We start from the raw sequence: 19,950 nt of genomic DNA, 5'->3' as shown, positions 1-19,950 counted from the left end.
GCTAGTATGTCATATGTCAATGTAGTTTTATTAGTTTATTACAATGTAAAGTGCCCTGTTATTAAGCCTTTTCTCTGAATGGAAGAGTGATTGAAAATAAATCTTAGGCCTGCGCGTTTATTGTGGATAGTTTTTGTACAATATTTTTGTCCAGTTACTCAGTAAAAAAATTGTTTTTAGCTACAATTTGAAGTTTAAAATACATCTTGGAATAGCAAACTGAAATATGGCCAGTATTTTGTCATTATCATAGGCATAGCAAAAGTTAAATGGCGAAGACTTCCGCACAGCGACAGCGAACGTTCTTATGCTGCAGCGAATCGTTCTCCAAAGCTTCGAGAACATTTTCGTGACGTATTGAAGGTCTCGTGATTCGACGTCACAAATACAAATAGAATGTTGAGCGACTTCCACGGTTGGTTGACCAAACGAGATACACACAAAGTTGATTGTCAAACACAATGTTAGTTTCAAGGTAGCCTCAATCCATATCGTCAAACATAATGAAATATTATTCGCTGCAAATATACAAACTTTATATTGTTTTTAAGGCTGTCCACAAACCAACGAGTTCTTTAATCAAAGCAAAAATAATAATTTCTTCGATCTAAATTAACAAAGATTTCAGTAACTCTTAACATCAAGAGTCATTTAAAAGCATTATCATAGCATTTTAAAACGATACAACGTTAAAAAAGCAAATCTTAAATTGTGCTAAAAGCTTCAAAATCTGAAAAATAACCAGAAAATCACCTAAACAATCCAAATGACACTTCTTGATTGCTGAAACGTTAGTTTGAATACAATGAAGGACATAGCCTACGTTTGAGATCCATTGAAGTTGTAGGCTACACAATAATGTAGCCTAATACAAGTTTCAATCAGAAAAGTGCAGTAAACCACACAATCGAGATGCAATTGCACAAAAACTACTACTGTGATAGATTTTATGACACATAGATTTTATAACACAGAAGAATTATTTTTTACTGTAATGTTTTAGGAAAAAATGGCACTGGAAAAAATGCTATAAATGCAAAAGAAGAAACGGCCCCAGAACTAACAAGTAGGGTAAGGGATGGAACTGTCGTTTCTTCCATTTTGATGGTCACTACCACCTTTCCATCTGGAAGTGTATTAAGGCACTTAGGCAGGAAGAAGCTTTAGTCTCTGCCATGTTGCCACAATATGCTGTAGGCCAACATTTTAGAAAGAAGTAGGTCTACGTTGAACAACAGCAAAACATGAAGAACCTCAGTGAAGACAGGACGCAAGACAATGGCACAGATCATGTCTGGTGCCGGTCACAGTATTCACTTTAGAGATACTTAGTGTAAATTATGTGAAAAGTATCTCATTGAACTCCAATTCAACAAGGAAATGTCATTGTGCCATTTTTTCCCTTTTTTGCGTTTGTGCCGTTTTTCCTGTGTCACTAGTTTCATGTTATATTTTTTTTGTCATTTTTTTTTCGTTCACCGGGCAAACCACATCCTACTTGATAGAAACCCTTGCTTTGTTATTTGAGTGATTATTCTGACGAGTGACAAAAGTCCTTTGTTTTCTGTTCAAGATAATTCCAAGATATTGCTTATAAGAAGTTGCTGATTCTAAGATACTATAAAAACAATTTTTACAGAAATTCTTAAACACTTTTGAAAGGTGTTTATCAATGATGACCTTGAATTATCGGACTTTGCTTATAGTTGCTATAATAAGTATAAAGGTGAGTAAATGTTTGATTACTTTCAAATATATAATATGATCTCGATTGCAGTGAAGGTAATAAAACAAATCTTTAACTATCTGGGCATTGCTCATTTTCGAAACAACGTAAAAAGAAATATGTAGTTGATCTATCTAGAAAGAGTTTACTTTTTTTATTGAAAGAAAATGAAATACAATTTTTTTATTATGTGTACATCTGCAATTATAAAACAGAGTATTCCTCGTAGTCTGGCCACTTTGTGCTCAAAATTTTAGGCTTGTAGGCCTGTTACAAACATTAAGCATAATTTACTGATGTGAAAAGCCATTTGAAAATTTTATCTTTGAGTACGGTACTCTAAAATTTCAATTCTGCTCATTATTTCTTAATTTGGAGCGCTTGATGTAACTTACTAATACGCAGCAACTTGTCCAGGTTGTGTCATTGGCAAGCGGACAAAGCAAGGGACACTCCCAGGCCATAGAAAACAACAAAAAAGATGTTTGCAGCTCAGTGCTGGACGATCCTAAAGGAGGCGTAGAAAAGTTACGTTTTTTGTTGAACTCAACTCACCCGTGTTGCCCCTGTAATCCTGGAGAAAGACTCGTTGCTTTATGCAGGTAAAAGCAACGAAGCTTTGCTATTGTTGAGCACTTTTGCTCAAACAAACAAAAAGCATTGAAGTGATTTGGCTAGGAGAGTGACGACATTGACAAATATTTTTTCGTGATATTGGTTCGTTTTATTGATATATTTACTGTTCACTTCTTTTTCGTTTGTGTAAGACAAGATTGTTCAGATTTCAGGGCAAGTGATGGAAATCTATAGGGAAGTATAGCTTTGTCCAGTTCTGCTATGCCATGCATATCATTTGACAAGTTATAAATGGGACATTCAAGAACGACATGGTCAGAAGTTTGTTACTCCGCTCCCCACTCGCAGGCCGGTGAAGGTGCTAAACCCCAATTATGCATATTGGAATGGAAGCGGCCGATTCCTGCTTAAATTCTATTGAGCTTGACCAAGTCAGCCGAGGCAGATCCATAGCAAGAGAGCGTTTTTGGTAACTTATTAACCTTCATCGTGTTGTCAACAAATGTGTGTAATTTATTCAAACAAACTTTCAGACTTGGAGATTTTCAATCCACTGTCTGTGAGAAATGTGGAGACAGTACTTTCATGGAAAAGTACGCACACGAAGAAACAGTTTGTACCAAGGATACCCGAATTTGTCCAGCAGACCAATATTTCATTCCTTCAATCCCAACAAAGGATTCAAGGTAGACTGCCACACGTTGCAAAACCTTTGTTTGATTTTGGTTGTGCAATATCCGTCCTATATTGATCACTTTGTTGGATTTGCGTAAGAAAGGAAGTGAAGGGAAGCATTATATGTGAACAAGTGGACAAAATATTTTATGCCTGGCAATGTAGTACCTTCTTTTGTATCCTTTATTTTGCTTGTTTGCTTGGTTGCAATTTTAAAACCACTACGGCTTTTTGTGTAAAGTTTGTTTTGATCAGATGTGACTGCCGCCATGGCTTCAAAATCAAGGAAAATGACGCTTGCCGTCCTCACACGAAGTGTGAACCAGGAAGTGGCGTTGCGGTTCTTGGTACTTCTCGTTCAGACACAACATGCGTGCCCTGCCCGTACGGATATGAATCGCCAAATCTTTCAAGCACAGAGAAGTGTCAAGTGGGAGACAGGTGAATTTGAGCAGAAATTTAAAAATTGTATTTAATTAGTAAATAGTAATGTAGGCTATTATTATTCTAGACTAACAAACAAACGCACTAATAAATTGTAATGTGACATTTTCAAATGTAGGCTACACTACAGTGCTACTAGGCTACAACTAGTCAGTGGAGTATGCGCGGTGAGATTATTATAAGTTTACTTCACAGTGCAGATTCTAACGATCTGTTTTAGCCTGGTGCTGCGAGTTCGTTGTAGCAATATCGAATTACGCTAGCTTTCGGAACACAGTTCCCTAGTCATGTGCTATGACGAAAAGTGTTGAATTCAGTGAGTGGTTCATTAATGTGGCTGTTTGGTTTAGTTTGAGGCTGCCGGTTGTTGAGTTTCTGTGCTGTTAGGCGTTATTGCTGTGAAATTTTGTTGAATCAGTTGTTAGTAGATTAGGTGACGTATTTCTTCCCTTTAGGCACGGTTGTTGATTTTAGGATTTTGTCTGCTTATGAATATAGCCTCTTTGTAACGTAAACGATTTTTTTTTAAAGCTTTAAGTAACATATTTAAGTTTTGACATAGACATAGTCACCAGAAGAACGCAAATTACTTTTATTATATTTAAGTTTATTATATTAACATTTACAAAAAACAAAAAAACTACATTGAAACAAATTCGAAAGTTTTCGACATCGCATGATATCTTCTACATAAACAACATACATAATTTTGTTTACATCTAATCAAAATACAATGGTTAAATATTAAATTTATTAACAAAAAACTGCACTGTGCTTCTGCTGGTAAACTTAATATTTACCCATTAACCATAAGTATTTTGATTAGATGTAGGTAAAATTACTGCATGTTATTCTTAAAAAGGACATCATGTGATGTCGAAAACGTTTGAAATTTGTTTCAATGTAGTTTTTTGTTTTTTTGTAAATGTTCTAATAAACTTAAATATGTTTAATCTGATACATTTATACATGTACTTTTGTACGTTTTGGATAGGCTGTGTAAAACTGTAAAACGCAATTTATATATCGGGTTACAATTTCAAAGGTGCGCTTGCAACTTCGCAACAGTACAATAGGCTAAGTAAAAACCAACTCTTATTCAACAAGCATACCGCACGTAACAAATCAGTGAGATGTGACTTGTAACTTTTATCTTTTGTAGGTAGCTTTTGTACTGTATTTAAAAAAAAAACTACATAGGCCTACGCCCTACATTGTTGGTTTAGAAACGTTTCAGCAGAATCAAAATTTTTATTATTATTATTAAAAACTTTTCCTCTTATAAAGAACAGTTTGATAGACGACTTTCCTACAGTATCTAAATACCAATATGACATTGTCTTGGGTGCTTTAAATCGATTGATGTTTGCTTTGCCACTTGACAATACCCTGTCCTGATCGTATTACGTCAGACAAAAGTTTACGATTTGAAACAGGGACACTGTACACTGAGAACCAGAAAACAAGGCTACAAGCATCAGTGTCGAAAGCTTGCTGTTTAAAGTGCTTTGTCTGATCATCAAACGAGTGTAAATCAATGTTACATTTTTATTCAGTGTTCGTCATCATCCTAAAAACAAACATTTGCTGGAAACAACTGACAAACCGTTTGCCGGTAGCCATGGGAACTTCTTACTGCACGAGAGGAACACCTCAACTGTTGAACCTATCAATTCTATAAGTCATACTCGTAATGGAACGGTGCCAAATGATCATATGGGTAATGCATACAATCATCCATACAGGGAAACACCATTTTGTAAGTAATATCTATTCAATAAAACAACGTTTCGAGTTATTTCCAACCAATGCATAGCACCTAATGGCCCCGTTTAATTATCTTTTAACCCACCACAGAAAAGGCAACATACCCAGACAGCAAATCAGTCGTTTTTTACATTGATTCTACGTCTACAGATGTTGACAGACGTCAGTCGTCTATAGACGTTAGATCAATGCAAAAAATGACTGATTTGCTGTCTGGGATTGTAGTGCCAAATGGTCTGGATATCCTTTCATCATGAGCCAATAAAAGACGTTAATTTTTGTAGCCAACCGCATGCAGAGCAGATGTGCAATTTTGTAACCCCAGTTTTAGAAGTTGTAAACCTGGGCTGCAACCACCGGTTGCTGAGGCCATGGAGCTAGATTGTGTGAATCAACTCTCAAAAATATTTTGAAAAAGCGAAAACTGAAGAATAATAAAAAGTCGTTATTTATGCACAGTAGTCCAAGGGTGTCCAACCTTTTTGGCCAAAGGATCACATACGGTTTACGAATGATTGCGCGGGCCACTTGAGTGTTTACTGCCAATTGTAACATTAGAAAAAGCTGTCTTATAATTTCTAATTAAAACCCTCACACCAAAATTCTAATCGTATAAATGTGTATTATTCTCTTTTACAATTATTAGAACAATGAACATACCAAAATAAAGTAAAGTCAACAAAGTCTTTACTACACGTCGGTATTTCAATGTGAAGTTTGGCAATATTTGGTGAGATGAATGACGTAGCAATACGAAAAGAATTTTCCACATGGCTGTCAGACATTTGTGATCTCACAGGAGATTTGACATGGTTCATCCGCGAAAAAACGTGCTCGCACAAGTAGGCCTAAGTGTTGCCGAATAATGTGGTCCCGAAAGCTGCCAATCTATGAATTCTGTGATCTGATATTTTTCTTAGGCTGGCTGGGATGTGGACTTAACAATGTGGAAAATGTGATGCGTAACAACATCCCAGATTGTCCAGCCAGCCAGCCAGCTTGTTTGTTTTCTTTGTCTATTAGTCTCTAGTGATCACACTCTCTAGTCATTACAATGCACGAGGATGTGAACTTAACAATGTGGAAAATGTGATGCGTAACAACGTGCGTTGTGATGACTAGAGACCAATAGACAAAGAAAACAAACAATAAATGCCAATTTTTCGGAATGTAAGTTCGCCATAAATTACATAGGCGATTAAGTTGATAACATAAGACATTTCGAAAAATACCACTCGGGCCACTCAGAATCTTCCTGCGGGCCACATAGTCTATAACCACGGAAAGAATTTTTTCTACAATACAGTTATCTCCCGGTTAAGTACGCAACTTGATCCTGAGTACTGTGAGTAGTTTTTGCGAACTTATGTGGTAGGTGCGTACTTAGCAGTTATGCAGCCACCTAGTGCTAGTGCAGTGAAGGTATGCGTGCAGCCATGCATCCTGCATGCGTGGCCAACGCGTGTGTGAATGTGTGTACCCAATACACAAATGTTGCATTTATTACGTCATTGACGATGCGTTGCCTGGAGATGACGGGTGCGTACTTAACCGTAAACGGGTGCGTACTTAACCGGGAGATGACTGTACTGTTGCAAATGAAAAGTGAATTATACAAACACTACACAGTCGAGCTTTAATACCATGGTTGATTGTAGTTCTCTTGCAAAAGTTCTTGCTGTGGACTTGGTACAATGTTCAGGATTCGTTGTTTTTTATGTATTCAAAGTCCAAATTTTGTTTTCAGATCAGACATTTAGATTGGGTGCAACAACAGCAGGTGGAATAATAATAATTTGCATCTGCTACGCAGTGTGGAAACGTTGCTCATCAAAACTAACCAAGAACTGTTGCTGGCATAAGGTAAGTTGCGTCACCGATTACAATTAATAACAAAAGTTCTATTTATTAGAATAAGTCGCGAGACATTCTAATGCTTTTTGAGTTTTCGCCTTTCGCGTTTTCGCTTTTTCGCACAACCTACTTAAGAATAAAACTCGATCGACTATTCACTTACAAATACCTTACTAAAGTCCTGCATGCTAAGCTATCAACACACAACAACTTGATGAGATGCTTAGCTGGAACATCTTGGGGCGCTAGTACCTCCAAACGCAGTGCAGGTGCTCTTGCACTTGTTCACAGCACCTCCGAATATGCTTCCCCCGCTTGGTGCTGTAGCGTGCACACTAGCAAATTTACACTGCCCTCAACACCACCATAAGAATAGTTACCGGTTGTTTAGTTTCAACTCCCACTAACTTTCTGCCGGTAGGCCTACTATCAGACATTGCCACAGCTAAACTCTGTAAGGAAAGTAACGTACGTAGTATTGTTTTAGGCTACAAAATATATCAAGAGATGACCACCTTCTCAACCAGATTGTCCTAAACTCACACTTCCAAAGGCCCCAGCGCTTTAAATCTTGAGGTCCTTTTTTCCGGTATGTGCAGCTATCTGCAACTCCAATTTCTAAATTTCTGAAGTTTTAAACAGTGAATGGAAAGAAATCTTGAGACAAATTTAGTTTACAGTCCTTTCCATTCCAATAACTACACCACCTGGAGCAAAACTACTTTGGAAGAAATGGGTGAAGCTCAGTCGCTTGCGAACTAGAGTGGGCCGTTTCAATAGCAATATGTTTTAATGGAGCCCCGCCGACTTAGCATCTTGTGCATGTGTCTCAGATTTTCAACCTGCATACCACATTCTCTACCAATGTCATGTATACGGGCCCCAGGGTAGATATGTAGACCTAACAAAGCTCGATGAACACACAATCTATTGGCTGGTGTGCCTGGATTTAACAACGTGACATGCGTGGCTTCAAATGCAAGAAAAAACCTTTCTTCTTATGTTTGGTTAGGTCAAGTAGTAGACCCTACTCAGGGGCGTAATCAGAAAGGACAAAAAAAGCAATTGTCCCCCCCCCCCTTGAAATATTTCAAATAAATACTTCACACTTTGTTACAGCATCACTTGACAAAGTTTCACAATTGATTTAGACTGAAAGTATTTTAAGAATGAGCAATTTTAAGTTGTTTTTTTTTCAAAATTTTATAGGGTGGGCCCACAGACCCCCTGGGATGCTTTGCCTTCGGTGACTTGTTGCCGGGCTCACTCACATGTGCAATTATACTTATTTCCCTCCTCCCTTTCCTCAATACTATTGTACAATGTGTAGATGTTTTCATTCTGTGTTCTGGTAGTGTATTTGTAATTACTTTAATGGTTTGTCGTAGAAATAAATTTATTTTTTCTACACGATGATGATGATCAAAGAATAAAATCAGTAGGATTAATCTGTGCCAATGAACAATGTTCATTGTTCATGAACTACTGTTCAATACAACTACTGTTCATTGTTCAATACATGAACTACTGTTCATTGTTCAATACATGAACAATGAACAATGTTCATTGTTCATGTATGTTCATGTGTGTCAATTACAGTCGGATCTCGTCAATCCGGTTTCCGAACAACCGAAATCCCTGTTATCCGACACAAAGCTGCTGGAAACGGGTTTCTTGTGATGCATTTTTACTCTTTCAATTTCCCCTGTCCGACTCCAACAGAAAAAAAATTGGAACAAATTTGCTAAATTAATAGAATGGAAATTCGATAAACCGTATTTTTAGGAGTGAAGCAAAAATGATTCTCGCGTCTCTAAATACAGCGCAGTAGTTGGTTAACGAAAACAATAGCTGATTATTGTCAAGTAAGAATGCAGAACTGAAAAATCCACGCAGTACAGTGACAATAAACGTGGCGATTGATCGACTTTTCGCTTTGCGATAGTCCGGGCACCCCGCTAAAGCGACGTGTTTTAAACCGAAAAACTATTTCATTGTTGTAACATGTAACAACATGACATGTTTTTATATAGGTTGAACATGATGTGGAGAAATTACCTCTCGACAGTGTAGTGACACACAATGCAAACGCAACAGGCCCAACGTAAGTTATGTCATAATTCTTTGGTTGTTTAAATCGTGAGTTTGACGCAGAGTTAAAATAATTGAGTCAATCTTGTGTTGTAATGTAATATATTGATTAGACTGTTTTTTTTTCTGAAACGCACCTATCCAGTTAGTGCAAAATACTGTATAATGTAGCCTACATATTCTATAAACATGTTTTATTTTATCTTTATAAAATTGAGTTGCCCCAACTACCTTACCATGTTCTGACTAACTCACCGAACTGCATGGCTAAACTCCCTGGGGTAGAAGTTACAAATCCTTAAAAATTGAACAAGGCTGTTCATCAGGCATTTAGTTGAATAACATGATATACGTTCTTCTGTAGAAAACTAAGCTGAACTATCACAAGATGTATAAGGTGATAATCTGCTTTTGTTTGGACGTTTTGTCAATCAGACACGATTGACTTCTTCAGGGGGTTAAACTTATTCGTAACTACCTGTCTAGCATGGCAAAACACAGGACCATGTTGCTGTACACCGACTAAACTTGCAAAATAAAATTCAACTTTTTATGTTTAAGTGCATACCGGAACCGTTATTTAAATTTCTTGTTGATTGACAACATTTAAACTTGTTCTAGTTTTAAATTTTGTGCGCGATAATTTTTGTTTGGAAATTGAATTTCATTTTGCATGTTTGGTTGTTTTACAGCAACATAGTCCTGCGTTTTTCCATACTAGACGGGTAGTCACAACTCGATTTAACCCCCTAAAGAAGTCAATCGTGTCTGTTTGTCGTATCCAGGCTTACACCCGGTGGTTGAAGATTTAGATTACGTGGACGGGAAGGCAAGGAAGCCAATCTTCGTGTCCATCTTCAGGCATGCCTTTAAGTGTCCTGCCAAGGACACAGCCGCATGCTCTTGAGCGGTGTCGAACCGGCGACCTTTCGATTGCCGTTCCAAGGCTCTCACCACTCGGCTATGCAGCCGACAATCGTGTCTGATTGACGAAACGTAGGAAGAAAAGTAGGTTATCACCTTATACATCTTGTGATAGTTCAGCTTAGTTTGCACCAGAACAAGGCATATCATGTTATTTCTTATCAAATCCTTGTTTCATTATTTTACATCAAATTGCAATATTCCTAGCATAACTTTGCGCAGGGTAAAAGAGGCACGGGATTTGTTTTTGTAAAAGAAAAGTTTATTACTTGCATTGTGACATGGTTTCAATTTTTCTAAATTCTCTTAATCTTGATTTTTGAACAGCAACCAACGCACGGAGGAAACAATCACAATTTCTTCTGAAGTTCGAAGTTCAACTCCTCGTACCTTCAATGATGATTTGTAAGCAAAACAGACTGTGTCCATGATTAATTTTTCTTGACCCCGCTAGACCAACAAAAAGTGCATTTTTTTATTTTCAATTGCCTTTTCTGAACTAAGAATCGACGGCCTCACATACATATCTAGTGTCAGTGGGCTATTGCATTTGTATGAAATAAGAGTAAATGATTTTACCTTGTCATTAAATTGCTTAAGATAAGTTTGTCTTTGTTTGCCAGGTGTCCGCTTTTTAACAATTCTACCAGTTCGAGAACAGATGTTCCAGTTTTTGCTTTCTTGGGAATAGTTAAATCATGGCTCAAAACACCTCATTGTACAATAGGCTCCTGAAAATATGATTTTGTTTATTTTCAGCATCGACACATTTTGAATTTTTGTTTTGTAGAGCTCCAGTAAAAACTGGAAGCAGCGCGGAAGAATCTTCCATCACTGTTGAAATTCCAGAGATTGTTTCTCCACAAGTTGCATCTGGAAAAGTTAATACATCATCTAAAAGCCGTTGCATAGCAAAAAAATTGCCAGCACCGTCTCCGGTACATTTTTGATACTCAAGATGGGTGTTCGTAAATTACTGTACAATAGCGTAAAAAATAAAATGTAAATAACACACTTTGACACACTTCACGAATTTCTTGCAAGCATAAATAGAAAAATGAGAACAAAATACTGTAACTTTTATTCTCAAAGAAACGACTTTACAGTACGGTAACAATGTTAAGTTGCTGTTCTCACACCGACTACCGGGTACTTAAAGATTGAGCAAAAAGTAAACTTGTAGAAGTGAATTATTGAGTTTTATTGTTCCAAATGTTCCATTAGACTTGCAGTTTTAAACATAAACTTACAAAAACTTCTGCTTATTTGCTTGATGTTTACAGACATATTGCCGGAGAAAACAGCAAAAGAAAAAACAACACAGCGCGCAGGACTGCAAAGCGACGACATCAGAAACAGTGCCATGGACATTAGAATCGCATTCACCAAGAGAGTCCAAACATCCAGCAAATATTTTCACTTCCAGAGATGAAGAAGTTCCTCTCTTAGGAGCTACCTCTACTACAGAACCTGCCTCCATCTTCAATCAAACCCATTTACCTGATCATACACCAGCTAGAGCATCTTCAAACTCACACCCAACACATTTAAGTAAGCAAATTGACCCACATTTAATGAAAAATTTGGCTACTTTTTACGAAGTACCAATTTCAGTGATAATTAAGCGGTTTTATGTGAATTTTACTTCAGTCAAATAAATCACCAGCCCCACAAAACATCAAAAATCGCTTGTTCTTATATTTTTATTTTTTCGAATATCCTTATCTTTGTTTTTGGTTTCAGGTTGATGACATCCCTGCATATAATTCATTGCATTCCACAGCATTTATATTTTTACTTTTTTCTGTATAACAGCAGAAACTTATTCAACAGTCTACCAACATAAGTTATTGGAGTGTTTTTGTTCTTATCACAACAAACTATTTTATTTGTTGCAGTGAATCGTCTAAAAGTTGAACTTTCAACACAAGTATCAAGAGTTGGTGTCATACGTTTTTATAGAGATCTCAGCCGCGATGAATTCAAAGAGCCAGTTATTGAAGATTTGAAAAGAAACAGTGAGTTGTGAAAAAAGTACAGTAGTACAAACTTTTAGCATATTATAAGAAACCTGATTTTGTTCGAAAACAGCTTGTTTTGAAGCTAAAACAATTCTTTACTACTTAATAATTACACTGGTCAACAGCAAATATTAAACGAATGATTCTTGAAGGGTTTTTGACACTGATTCCGAGAATGTCTTTTTTTTCTAGCAAATCAGGCTATCCAGATACTTGCGTTTTAAATTTTCAATGTTATGGTATATCTTTATTATAGGCAGTCTGTGCAATGCGATATAAAATAACAATGACGTAATTCATAAAGCATCTCATCTGAGCCTGCAAACTTTTTTTCAGCCTTAGAAAATCCAGGTTCACCATTTTGTTAAATGCTTTTGCTTTCACATTGATTTTCGATCATTCATTGATCTTCCAAGCTGAACTTGTTTCGTCTCTAGTTTTGTCCGTCTGGAACTTCTAGTTCCAAAAAGCCTTCTTCAAAGTTACTATTGCCGACTTCCAAAAAAAAACATTTCTTGGCACATTTTCTAAAGCAATATTAGCTTTTTGTTTTGAATGTTATGATCCGATGTCACATATTGTAGAAGTATACTGATCCGTGTGTAATTTCGTGATTTTGTTTTGTTTCAAATCAAGATGGAAAATATATCGACATCCAAAATATTGTTAGCAACCCCCAAATTGGTTGAGTGATTTTCTGTTGTAATATAAAAAAAATTACTATGGAATCAGCCAGGGTTAGCCACCTCTAGTGTTCAATTGAACCAACCTCGGTCAGCTGCAAGTCTATGTCAATAAATCTAACCATCACTGCCAAACAAATTTTGTAAGCGTAATTTTGATCTGCACTAAGATAGTCAAAAAAAAAACAAAAAGCGAAAAGTTTTAGTTGAGAATAGCAGAAAAAGTGAAATACCTTTATCAGGTTGCCTGGCCTAGTCACGTGTTGGACTCCTTGTTTTTCTGATTTACTCATGTATTGTATCAACTGTTTAGTTCATCAACACTGTTCAGCAGAACCGATAAAATTTGAATATTTGCCCTTTGTGAGATTTTGACCACTCGATTTAGTATAAAAGGTTTTTTAGTAACTTAACTTAAAGTGTAACTATAGGATAAAAAAAAAATTTCTTTTAAAAGACAGATAAAAACTTTGTGTTTCTGCTTTTTTTTTAACTTTGTTTGACCTTTCCAGCTTAAAGTGCCTCTGACAGGAAAATAAATTCGCTAAATTTAACTAAGATACCAAAGAGATGACATTAACAAACTTCCCTGACCAGGAAATCGTAAAAAATATCAACAGGTTACTAAGTTACACGCTTGCAAACTTTCGTTCACTTTCGGCGAATCTGGTACTCATTCAATTGCGAAAATAAATACGGCAACATCGCTGTGACGTCACCATGGGTGGGAAGGATACATTCTTTCTCTGTGGTGAGTTGGTAAGGTATGGCAGCCTACGACTACTGCAAAACGTCAATGTGTGGGGCTCCATTGGTCTAAAGCAGGGCTTTCCAAAGTGGGGGTTGCGACCCCCAGAGGGGTCGCGTAACGAACTTCGGGGGTCGCAGAAAGTATACAAATTTTACACAATGCACTGCATATTATCACTTATATGCAAAATGCTGTGAAAGTTATTAACAAATTAAGAGTCGTGCACTCAATAGGCTACCCGTATTTTTTAAATTTATACAACCTATTGAAATATGGAATAGGAGTATAAAATCCTCTTTTCTGCATTGTAAACGTGGATTTCAAAACTAAAGCCAATGCTAACAAGTTATTAGTGTTAAGAAATTAAGTCGTGAATTTTCCAACGGAAAAAGTGTAGCCTTTGTCCACCGTGTTTGTAAAGACGTTTTTGGAAAGGCTTTTCAAATTATGCTATTTGTCAGGTTTGCTTGAAAAAGAGGAACGAATTTAATTTGTCCTTCCAAGGAGAAAACATTTATGTTTTTACATGGAAATCTAAAGTTGGAGCGTTCATCAAAAAATTAAACATCTAGAAACAAAACATTGAAAATGATTTATTTGAAATATTCTCATTTACTGAAAAGTTTTTTGGCTAACAATGGCATGGAATCAAACGTTATATTAAGCCTCTGGTTATCGACACTTCTCAAGACTGTTGAAAGAGCTTAAAAGTATTTTCTTTCAGAATTGGACAATACTTTTAGATTTGATCCAAAACCCATTTGATTGGTTGGTTTTGAATCTTTATCCTCGGACTGACAAAGCCTTGATGGGTTATTCCTGGTAGTTTCGCATACTTGCAGAGGCTCTTGACACACTGACACAGGGCCGGTTACCGAGATTGGCAGAGTGAAGTTTTCCGATTGTTGCCGAGGAATTATTCCATGCACTAAGTGCCGTTTAATGGAGAGCAGTCCTGAAATGCGTTACTCAAGCGTACACCCCGAGAGTCGAACTTGCGCCGCGTGATCTTGAGCTGGGCGCGTAACCACTGAGCTAACGGGGCGGACCATGCTAAAACAAAGTACCGATCACCTTTCTTTCAAATCTCAAGAAAAATTTGCAGATCTATCTTTTAACTAAGTTGTGGCTTGAATTTTCTGGAAAAAAGTTTCACACTTTTTGGCTTAGCCTAACGTTAGACCGGAATATTCATCATTAGGCCTATATGGCTTAGCAGTAACCGCACTCCTGCCGTTTGTCTCCACGTGTATGTGCGTGTCAGTGTTTTCAAAGTTGATAAAATACCGTTCTAGCGTAAATAACATTGAAGCTGCCTTGAGACCAGCATTGACAAACATCGAGCGACGGCTAGATTTGCTTTGTCGCAGAGAGCAGTCGCACCCATCACACTGAACAAATGTGTTTACTTTTGTTTGGTTTTGTTTCCAGTAGGCTACAAGGCCTAGTAAAGTAGTAGCCTTCGAGTACGGAAAGCTTGCTTTTAGTTTTCGTTCAAATTAAACCTTTCAATATATATCACAAACGTATATTTCGCATTGTTTATCCCTTTAACTGTAAAGGGGGTCGCGGAAAATTTTAGGAGATTAAAAGGGGTCGCGAGCAAAAAAGTTTGGAAAGCCCTGGTCTAAAGCATGTGCAAAATGAGAGTTACCGAAATGAAAAAGTCAACTTATTATTACTATCAGGTTTAGATCAAAAAGATGGAGTTTATTTTTATCAAACAGCATCTCAATTCAATTGAAATTGCAGTTTTTCTAAATTCTTGTAGGGCTACAATTTTGATAATTTTTTATTTGTCCTAATCTGGCTATAGCCATTTGCAGTGTAACAGCAGTATCTCACAAACAGTACCCTTAATTTATGGTTGAGGTAATGCCTGCAAATTGCTGTTTATGTGTCAGTGACAAAAACGTGTCTATCTTTTCATGCTTTCAAACAAAACAAGGCTCTGAGAAGAAAATGGTCAAATTTTTCTTCAAGTGTTCGAAAGTGGGATGGACCATACAAAACTAGTCGTATATGTTCTCTTCACTTCACTGGAGATGATTTTGTTAACACCACCAACCCGATTTGCATCTTCCCAGCATTGAGTAGTGTGCTGGAAACTGTAGGTGGTGCGTTTGCCACAAGTGCGAGTCTATGTCCCAGCCCAATGAATGTGTATGTTGCCATGAAGTGCCACAGACGAAAGAACTTTGATGAAAGACGCGTCTACTGCAGCTGTGTTACCAATTTGACCGATTTTGACTTACATCCTGCAGTTCTGAGAAAGTTTTTTATGAGGAGCAGGAAGAACTGGAGAAAAAGCAATAAACCGAAATAAAACGGAGACCTATCAAAAGAGTAAGAATGCTGCATTAGACTAAAAATACCCTAAACGCTAAACAATGCACACTAAAAGAAGTAATTTTATTTCCTTGCAGGCAGTATCGGTAGTTAGTCGCTTGCAGGCATGTATTGGAGTAGATACTACAAGGTGGTGCTCTCGAAAGCAACAATCGGATTGCGCTGCCGTCATGCATTGTTTGGCGAATCCGAAACAATTTTCAAGTCCAGATGGTCGTACACCGGATTTCAATGGCCAACTGAAGGCACATTATGAGAGAGAGAGAGAGAGAGAGAGAGAACTTTTATTTATTTATGAATAGTGATGAATAATGATGAATTAAATATGAATGATGATTCGTACGATTTCTTCATTTTTCACTTAAAGTATATTTTAGTTATTGTAGGAACGTATCCATTATCCAGTACAGTTTTATTAAACTGCAAAAAACAATAAATCTTTGAAAAAAGCAACCGCTTGTACCAACTTCGACCAAACTGTGATCCACCAATTACATCTAGAAAGCATTTGTTTCATCCGTCGCTAACGACGCCCACCCAGGATGATGTAACACCACCAAAGTCGTCCCTGAGCAGTGAAATATGGAGTTTCGCCTGTGGTGGCGCTGTGGAGCAGTCTTTTTGTATAAATTTCGCCCTAACCAGTCGAGTTTCGAGGTTAAGATTAAAAAGTTCGCTAAGCATAATTCTGCGCTAGGACATGCTTAGAAAAGTTACTATACTTGGGTCCAACCTGTCAGGGGCACTTTAAGTAGTTTTTGAGATATGGAAATTTGACCTCTCGGGATGGGTGATACGGCCGTTAGAAGTGGCAAACCTCAAAAATATTTGAAAATAAATTCTAGGTCCATTTGGCAGCTTTTCAAAACACACTTTTTTCAAATTAATGAATTTTTTGCAGTCCACCCTAGCAAGTTGCCTACATAGTATTTATGATGTTTTTTTTTCTGAAAACACAGGTTCGACAATGTCTTGAAAATGAGATGTGCTACAGAAAAAATAAAGGCAGTTTTGGAATCAATGTGAAACATACATCTAAAATAATGTACTCGCGTTCTTGTTTAAAAAATAAAGTGAAATTTTGTTGACCAGTGTTATCTGTATTTTTTTATATTCGCTCACACTGAAAACAAACATAAAGTGGCAAAAGAAATAAATGCAGCAGGCAACTTTTTATTTGTTTGCAACATGTTTCAACGTGAAAGAAATTTGTGCATCATATTGTTAGATCGGGAGACATCGGAAATGTTCATTGCCGCTTTCACTAAATTGATGGACCAGTCTCGAGATGACTTCAATCCTGATGTCATTCAACTTCACTTCAAGAAACAAAACAACCTTCTACTGGCTCAATTTGTTGAAGATTTTATTACCACGGATGGAAGTTAAAATATAGGCACTATTTGAATTTTCAATGCTGCGATAAATCTCGACAATCTCATCTAACAGCTTCAATTAACTTGCAGTAAATTTCTTCATCACTCCAAATGTATGAATCTGACAAACTTGTACGGTTGGAACTTTAAAAAAGGTTGTTTGGCATTCTCTGAAGTTTTTCTTTTGTGTCACGTTAATAAAACCTCTACCACATTTAAGTAATTAAAACATTACAACTCTGAAGGTGAGGAGTATAGGCTACTAAGAACTCCAACAATGTCGATTTTGACATGGTTTGATTTTTTAGCTTCTAGCATTTACAAAATACCGTTTTTACCATCTGTCTTCATTAACAAAATTTAAAATACCACTGTTGGCCGTTATTAAGGCCTGATTATCAAATACCAAATTTTACATCTTTTAGCGTAAATATATTACAAAAATACGACGTATCAAAAACCTGTCTTTCGGAATGGTATCATTGAAGATGTTTTGGAATATTCTAATTACTGAGTTGAAATTAGCTAACCCACCTAAAATTGTTTGCAAGCGAAAAAATTTCAGAACTATGTGCGAATAGTAGGCCTAACTATTAAAAATTGCATAATATTAAACTTCAAAAAATGACTAAATCGACATTACACTGCCGGAATTCTAAATTTAAAATACAGAGTTTAATCCTACTGCTTGTATTTGCTGGGGACAACCATGGCCACCTGGAGATGCGGCCTGATTTGTCACATTTTGCAGATTTTGATTACAGCTACTGCTAGTGCTTGACTGACATTTTTTGAAATGTTTTTACTTTTTGCGGTTTCCTAATGACATAAAACTTTTTTTTTGCCTTGGGGAAGCAGTAGCAAATGAGAAAAAGTAAGTTGAAAAACGCAAAATCAGACTGTTATTGAAAATTAACAGTCTGACTAAAATCTTCAAAATCAAATTTTCTTTGTTTTTCAACATGTGAAGATGTTAAAATCTATTGTGTCATCTGGGGAAAAGAATAGGCTAAAAAAAGCGTAAGAATATGATTTTTAGAAAAATTTATTCAAACGTCCGCCCAAAGTTAGAAAAACCTGGAAATTTCTGCAAAAATGTGACAAATCAGGCCGTATCTTTAGGTGGCCATGGGACAACATAGAATTCGCTTAAAATCCATTTTAAGGAATGGAAAATGCTATCTGCATTTTTATCTTACCAAATGCTATCTTATCAATTTTATTAACTTATTCGGATTAGGTTATTCGTTTTTCAAAATGTATTTATTACTACAGACACAAATAAAACAAATGCTTCCAAGTTGGTAGTCTGGATTTATTGAGTGTAAAGTGACCGCTAAGAAACCTTTGTTGCAGTTTAATTTCAATGAACTCACTGCAAAAGTTTGTAGCCTGTGTATCTAGTAAATAAGATGAAAGGAAAAATGAGCACTGGAAAAAATGGCACAAGTGCAACAAAGGAAAAAATTGGCACAATGACATTTTCTTTCTGAAGTAAATGAAAGGGTGGTAGTGGCCAACGAGATGGAAGAAACAGCAGTTCCATCCATCACACTAGTTGTTGGTTATTGGGCACTCGTTGACAGTTGCCTCTAAAGAGGAGGTGGCCTATGCGGTGCAAGTTGACTCTAGCATTGTTTAGATGACGTAGACGGCAGGACGGTAGATAGCCTACTACTGACATAGGTTATATCAAAGTACGATAACAACGGCAAGACATCAGATGGAAACCGGTCAAGAAGATAGCCAAGCCATCAGAGACGTCATTCACTGAAAGTAGGGTCAAAAACTCCATTTTCCCAACAGAACTGTCTGAAGTCCTCATTGTTTTTGTATAGGCCTATGTGGCTGAGGCCGAAGTCTTGAATCTTCCTTCAGGTGCTTTGTGTTAGATGGTAAAGTTGAGTTAGATGTATTTATTGATTAAAGTCACAAACGATGAGAAGACTCCTTGAACTCCGAATTCAGCAAGGAAATGTCATTAGGCTATAGGCTATCATACTTTTTTCTGTGTCATTTTTCCTGCGCCATTTTTTCCGTGCCATTTTTCCTGTGCCTTTTTTCCTAAAATCATCAGATAAAGGTCTATCAAAAGTTAGTAGCCTATGACCAACATCTATCTTTTCAAAGGTTATGTTTTTGTTTTGTTTTCTGTGACCTACTGAAGTTCATTGTCTGCATCTCTTGAATAAGCCTACAGCAAAAGCTATTTTCTTCACGCAAATACGTAAGCTATCAGTTTTTGCTTTTTAAATTACAATTTTATCCAAACAAAAAACGACGCAATTAGGCTAGCCTACAACATTTCCATTTGTAGTTTAGCAATCTTAGGATAATCGCAACTGGAAGACATCGCGCAAAAATAACATCCGAGTGAAGTCGAATTTCAAATTTAAATTAGGCTATTGCCAAATAGAGTTATACTTATAGAACATGTTTATTCTTAACTATTTTTTTCTTTCACATTTATTTTCAAAAAATAAACTTTGGTGTTAGCTTAGACCTACAGAAAAATTTTAGATGTGTTTTTTCACTCTCAATCATTGCGTTGTAAACTTGTTAAGACAGAAGCGGGTCAACTGGCAAATGCATAAAATTTAGCCGAATGATCACCAAGCAGATCAAATTCTCACTAAACGTGGTAAAAACACGCAAATTTAAATATAAATGTTATATGGCAGTGATTCCCAACCGGGGGAGAATTTCCCACAAG

The 19,950-nt window shown here is 36.7% G+C and overlaps 1 protein-coding gene across 1 annotated transcript; it reads left to right on the top strand.

Moving 5' to 3' along the window:
• The first annotated feature begins 1,579 nt into the window (after positions 1-1,579).
• On the top strand, positions 1,580-18,537 carry LOC145773788 (uncharacterized). The gene is made up of 12 exons (XM_082584918.1): positions 1,580-1,726; positions 2,144-2,328; positions 2,836-2,988; positions 3,233-3,418; positions 4,978-5,180; positions 6,936-7,051; positions 9,076-9,146; positions 10,385-10,462; positions 10,848-10,995; positions 11,341-11,608; positions 11,956-12,075; positions 17,090-18,537. Exons 1-12 carry the CDS (start codon positions 1,673-1,675, stop codon positions 17,248-17,250), a joined length of 1,743 nt encoding a protein of 580 aa, XP_082441044.1. The 5' UTR covers positions 1,580-1,672; the 3' UTR covers positions 17,251-18,537.
• The last annotated feature ends 1,413 nt before the right edge of the window (positions 18,538-19,950 follow it).

This window comes from Aplidium turbinatum, chromosome 1, assembly GCF_918807975.1.
Source record: "Aplidium turbinatum chromosome 1, kaAplTurb1.1, whole genome shotgun sequence".
Taxonomy (NCBI): domain Eukaryota; kingdom Metazoa; phylum Chordata; class Ascidiacea; order Aplousobranchia; family Polyclinidae; genus Aplidium; species Aplidium turbinatum.
Note: the sequence above shows the minus strand (reverse complement) of the source record. Positions and strands in the feature narration are given on the sequence as shown.

Coding starts and splice junctions, on each gene's coding strand:
- LOC145773788 (XM_082584918.1), top strand. CDS start 1,673: ATGATGACCTTGAATTATCGGACTTTGCTTATAGTTGCTATAATAAGT. Junction 1,727..2,143: donor TTGCTATAATAAGTATAAAG/GTGAGTAAATGT, acceptor CAACTTGTCCAG/GTTGTGTCATTGGCAAGCGG. Junction 12,076..17,089: donor TGAAGATTTGAAAAGAAACA/GTGAGTTGTGAA, acceptor TCATATTGTTAG/ATCGGGAGACATCGGAAATG.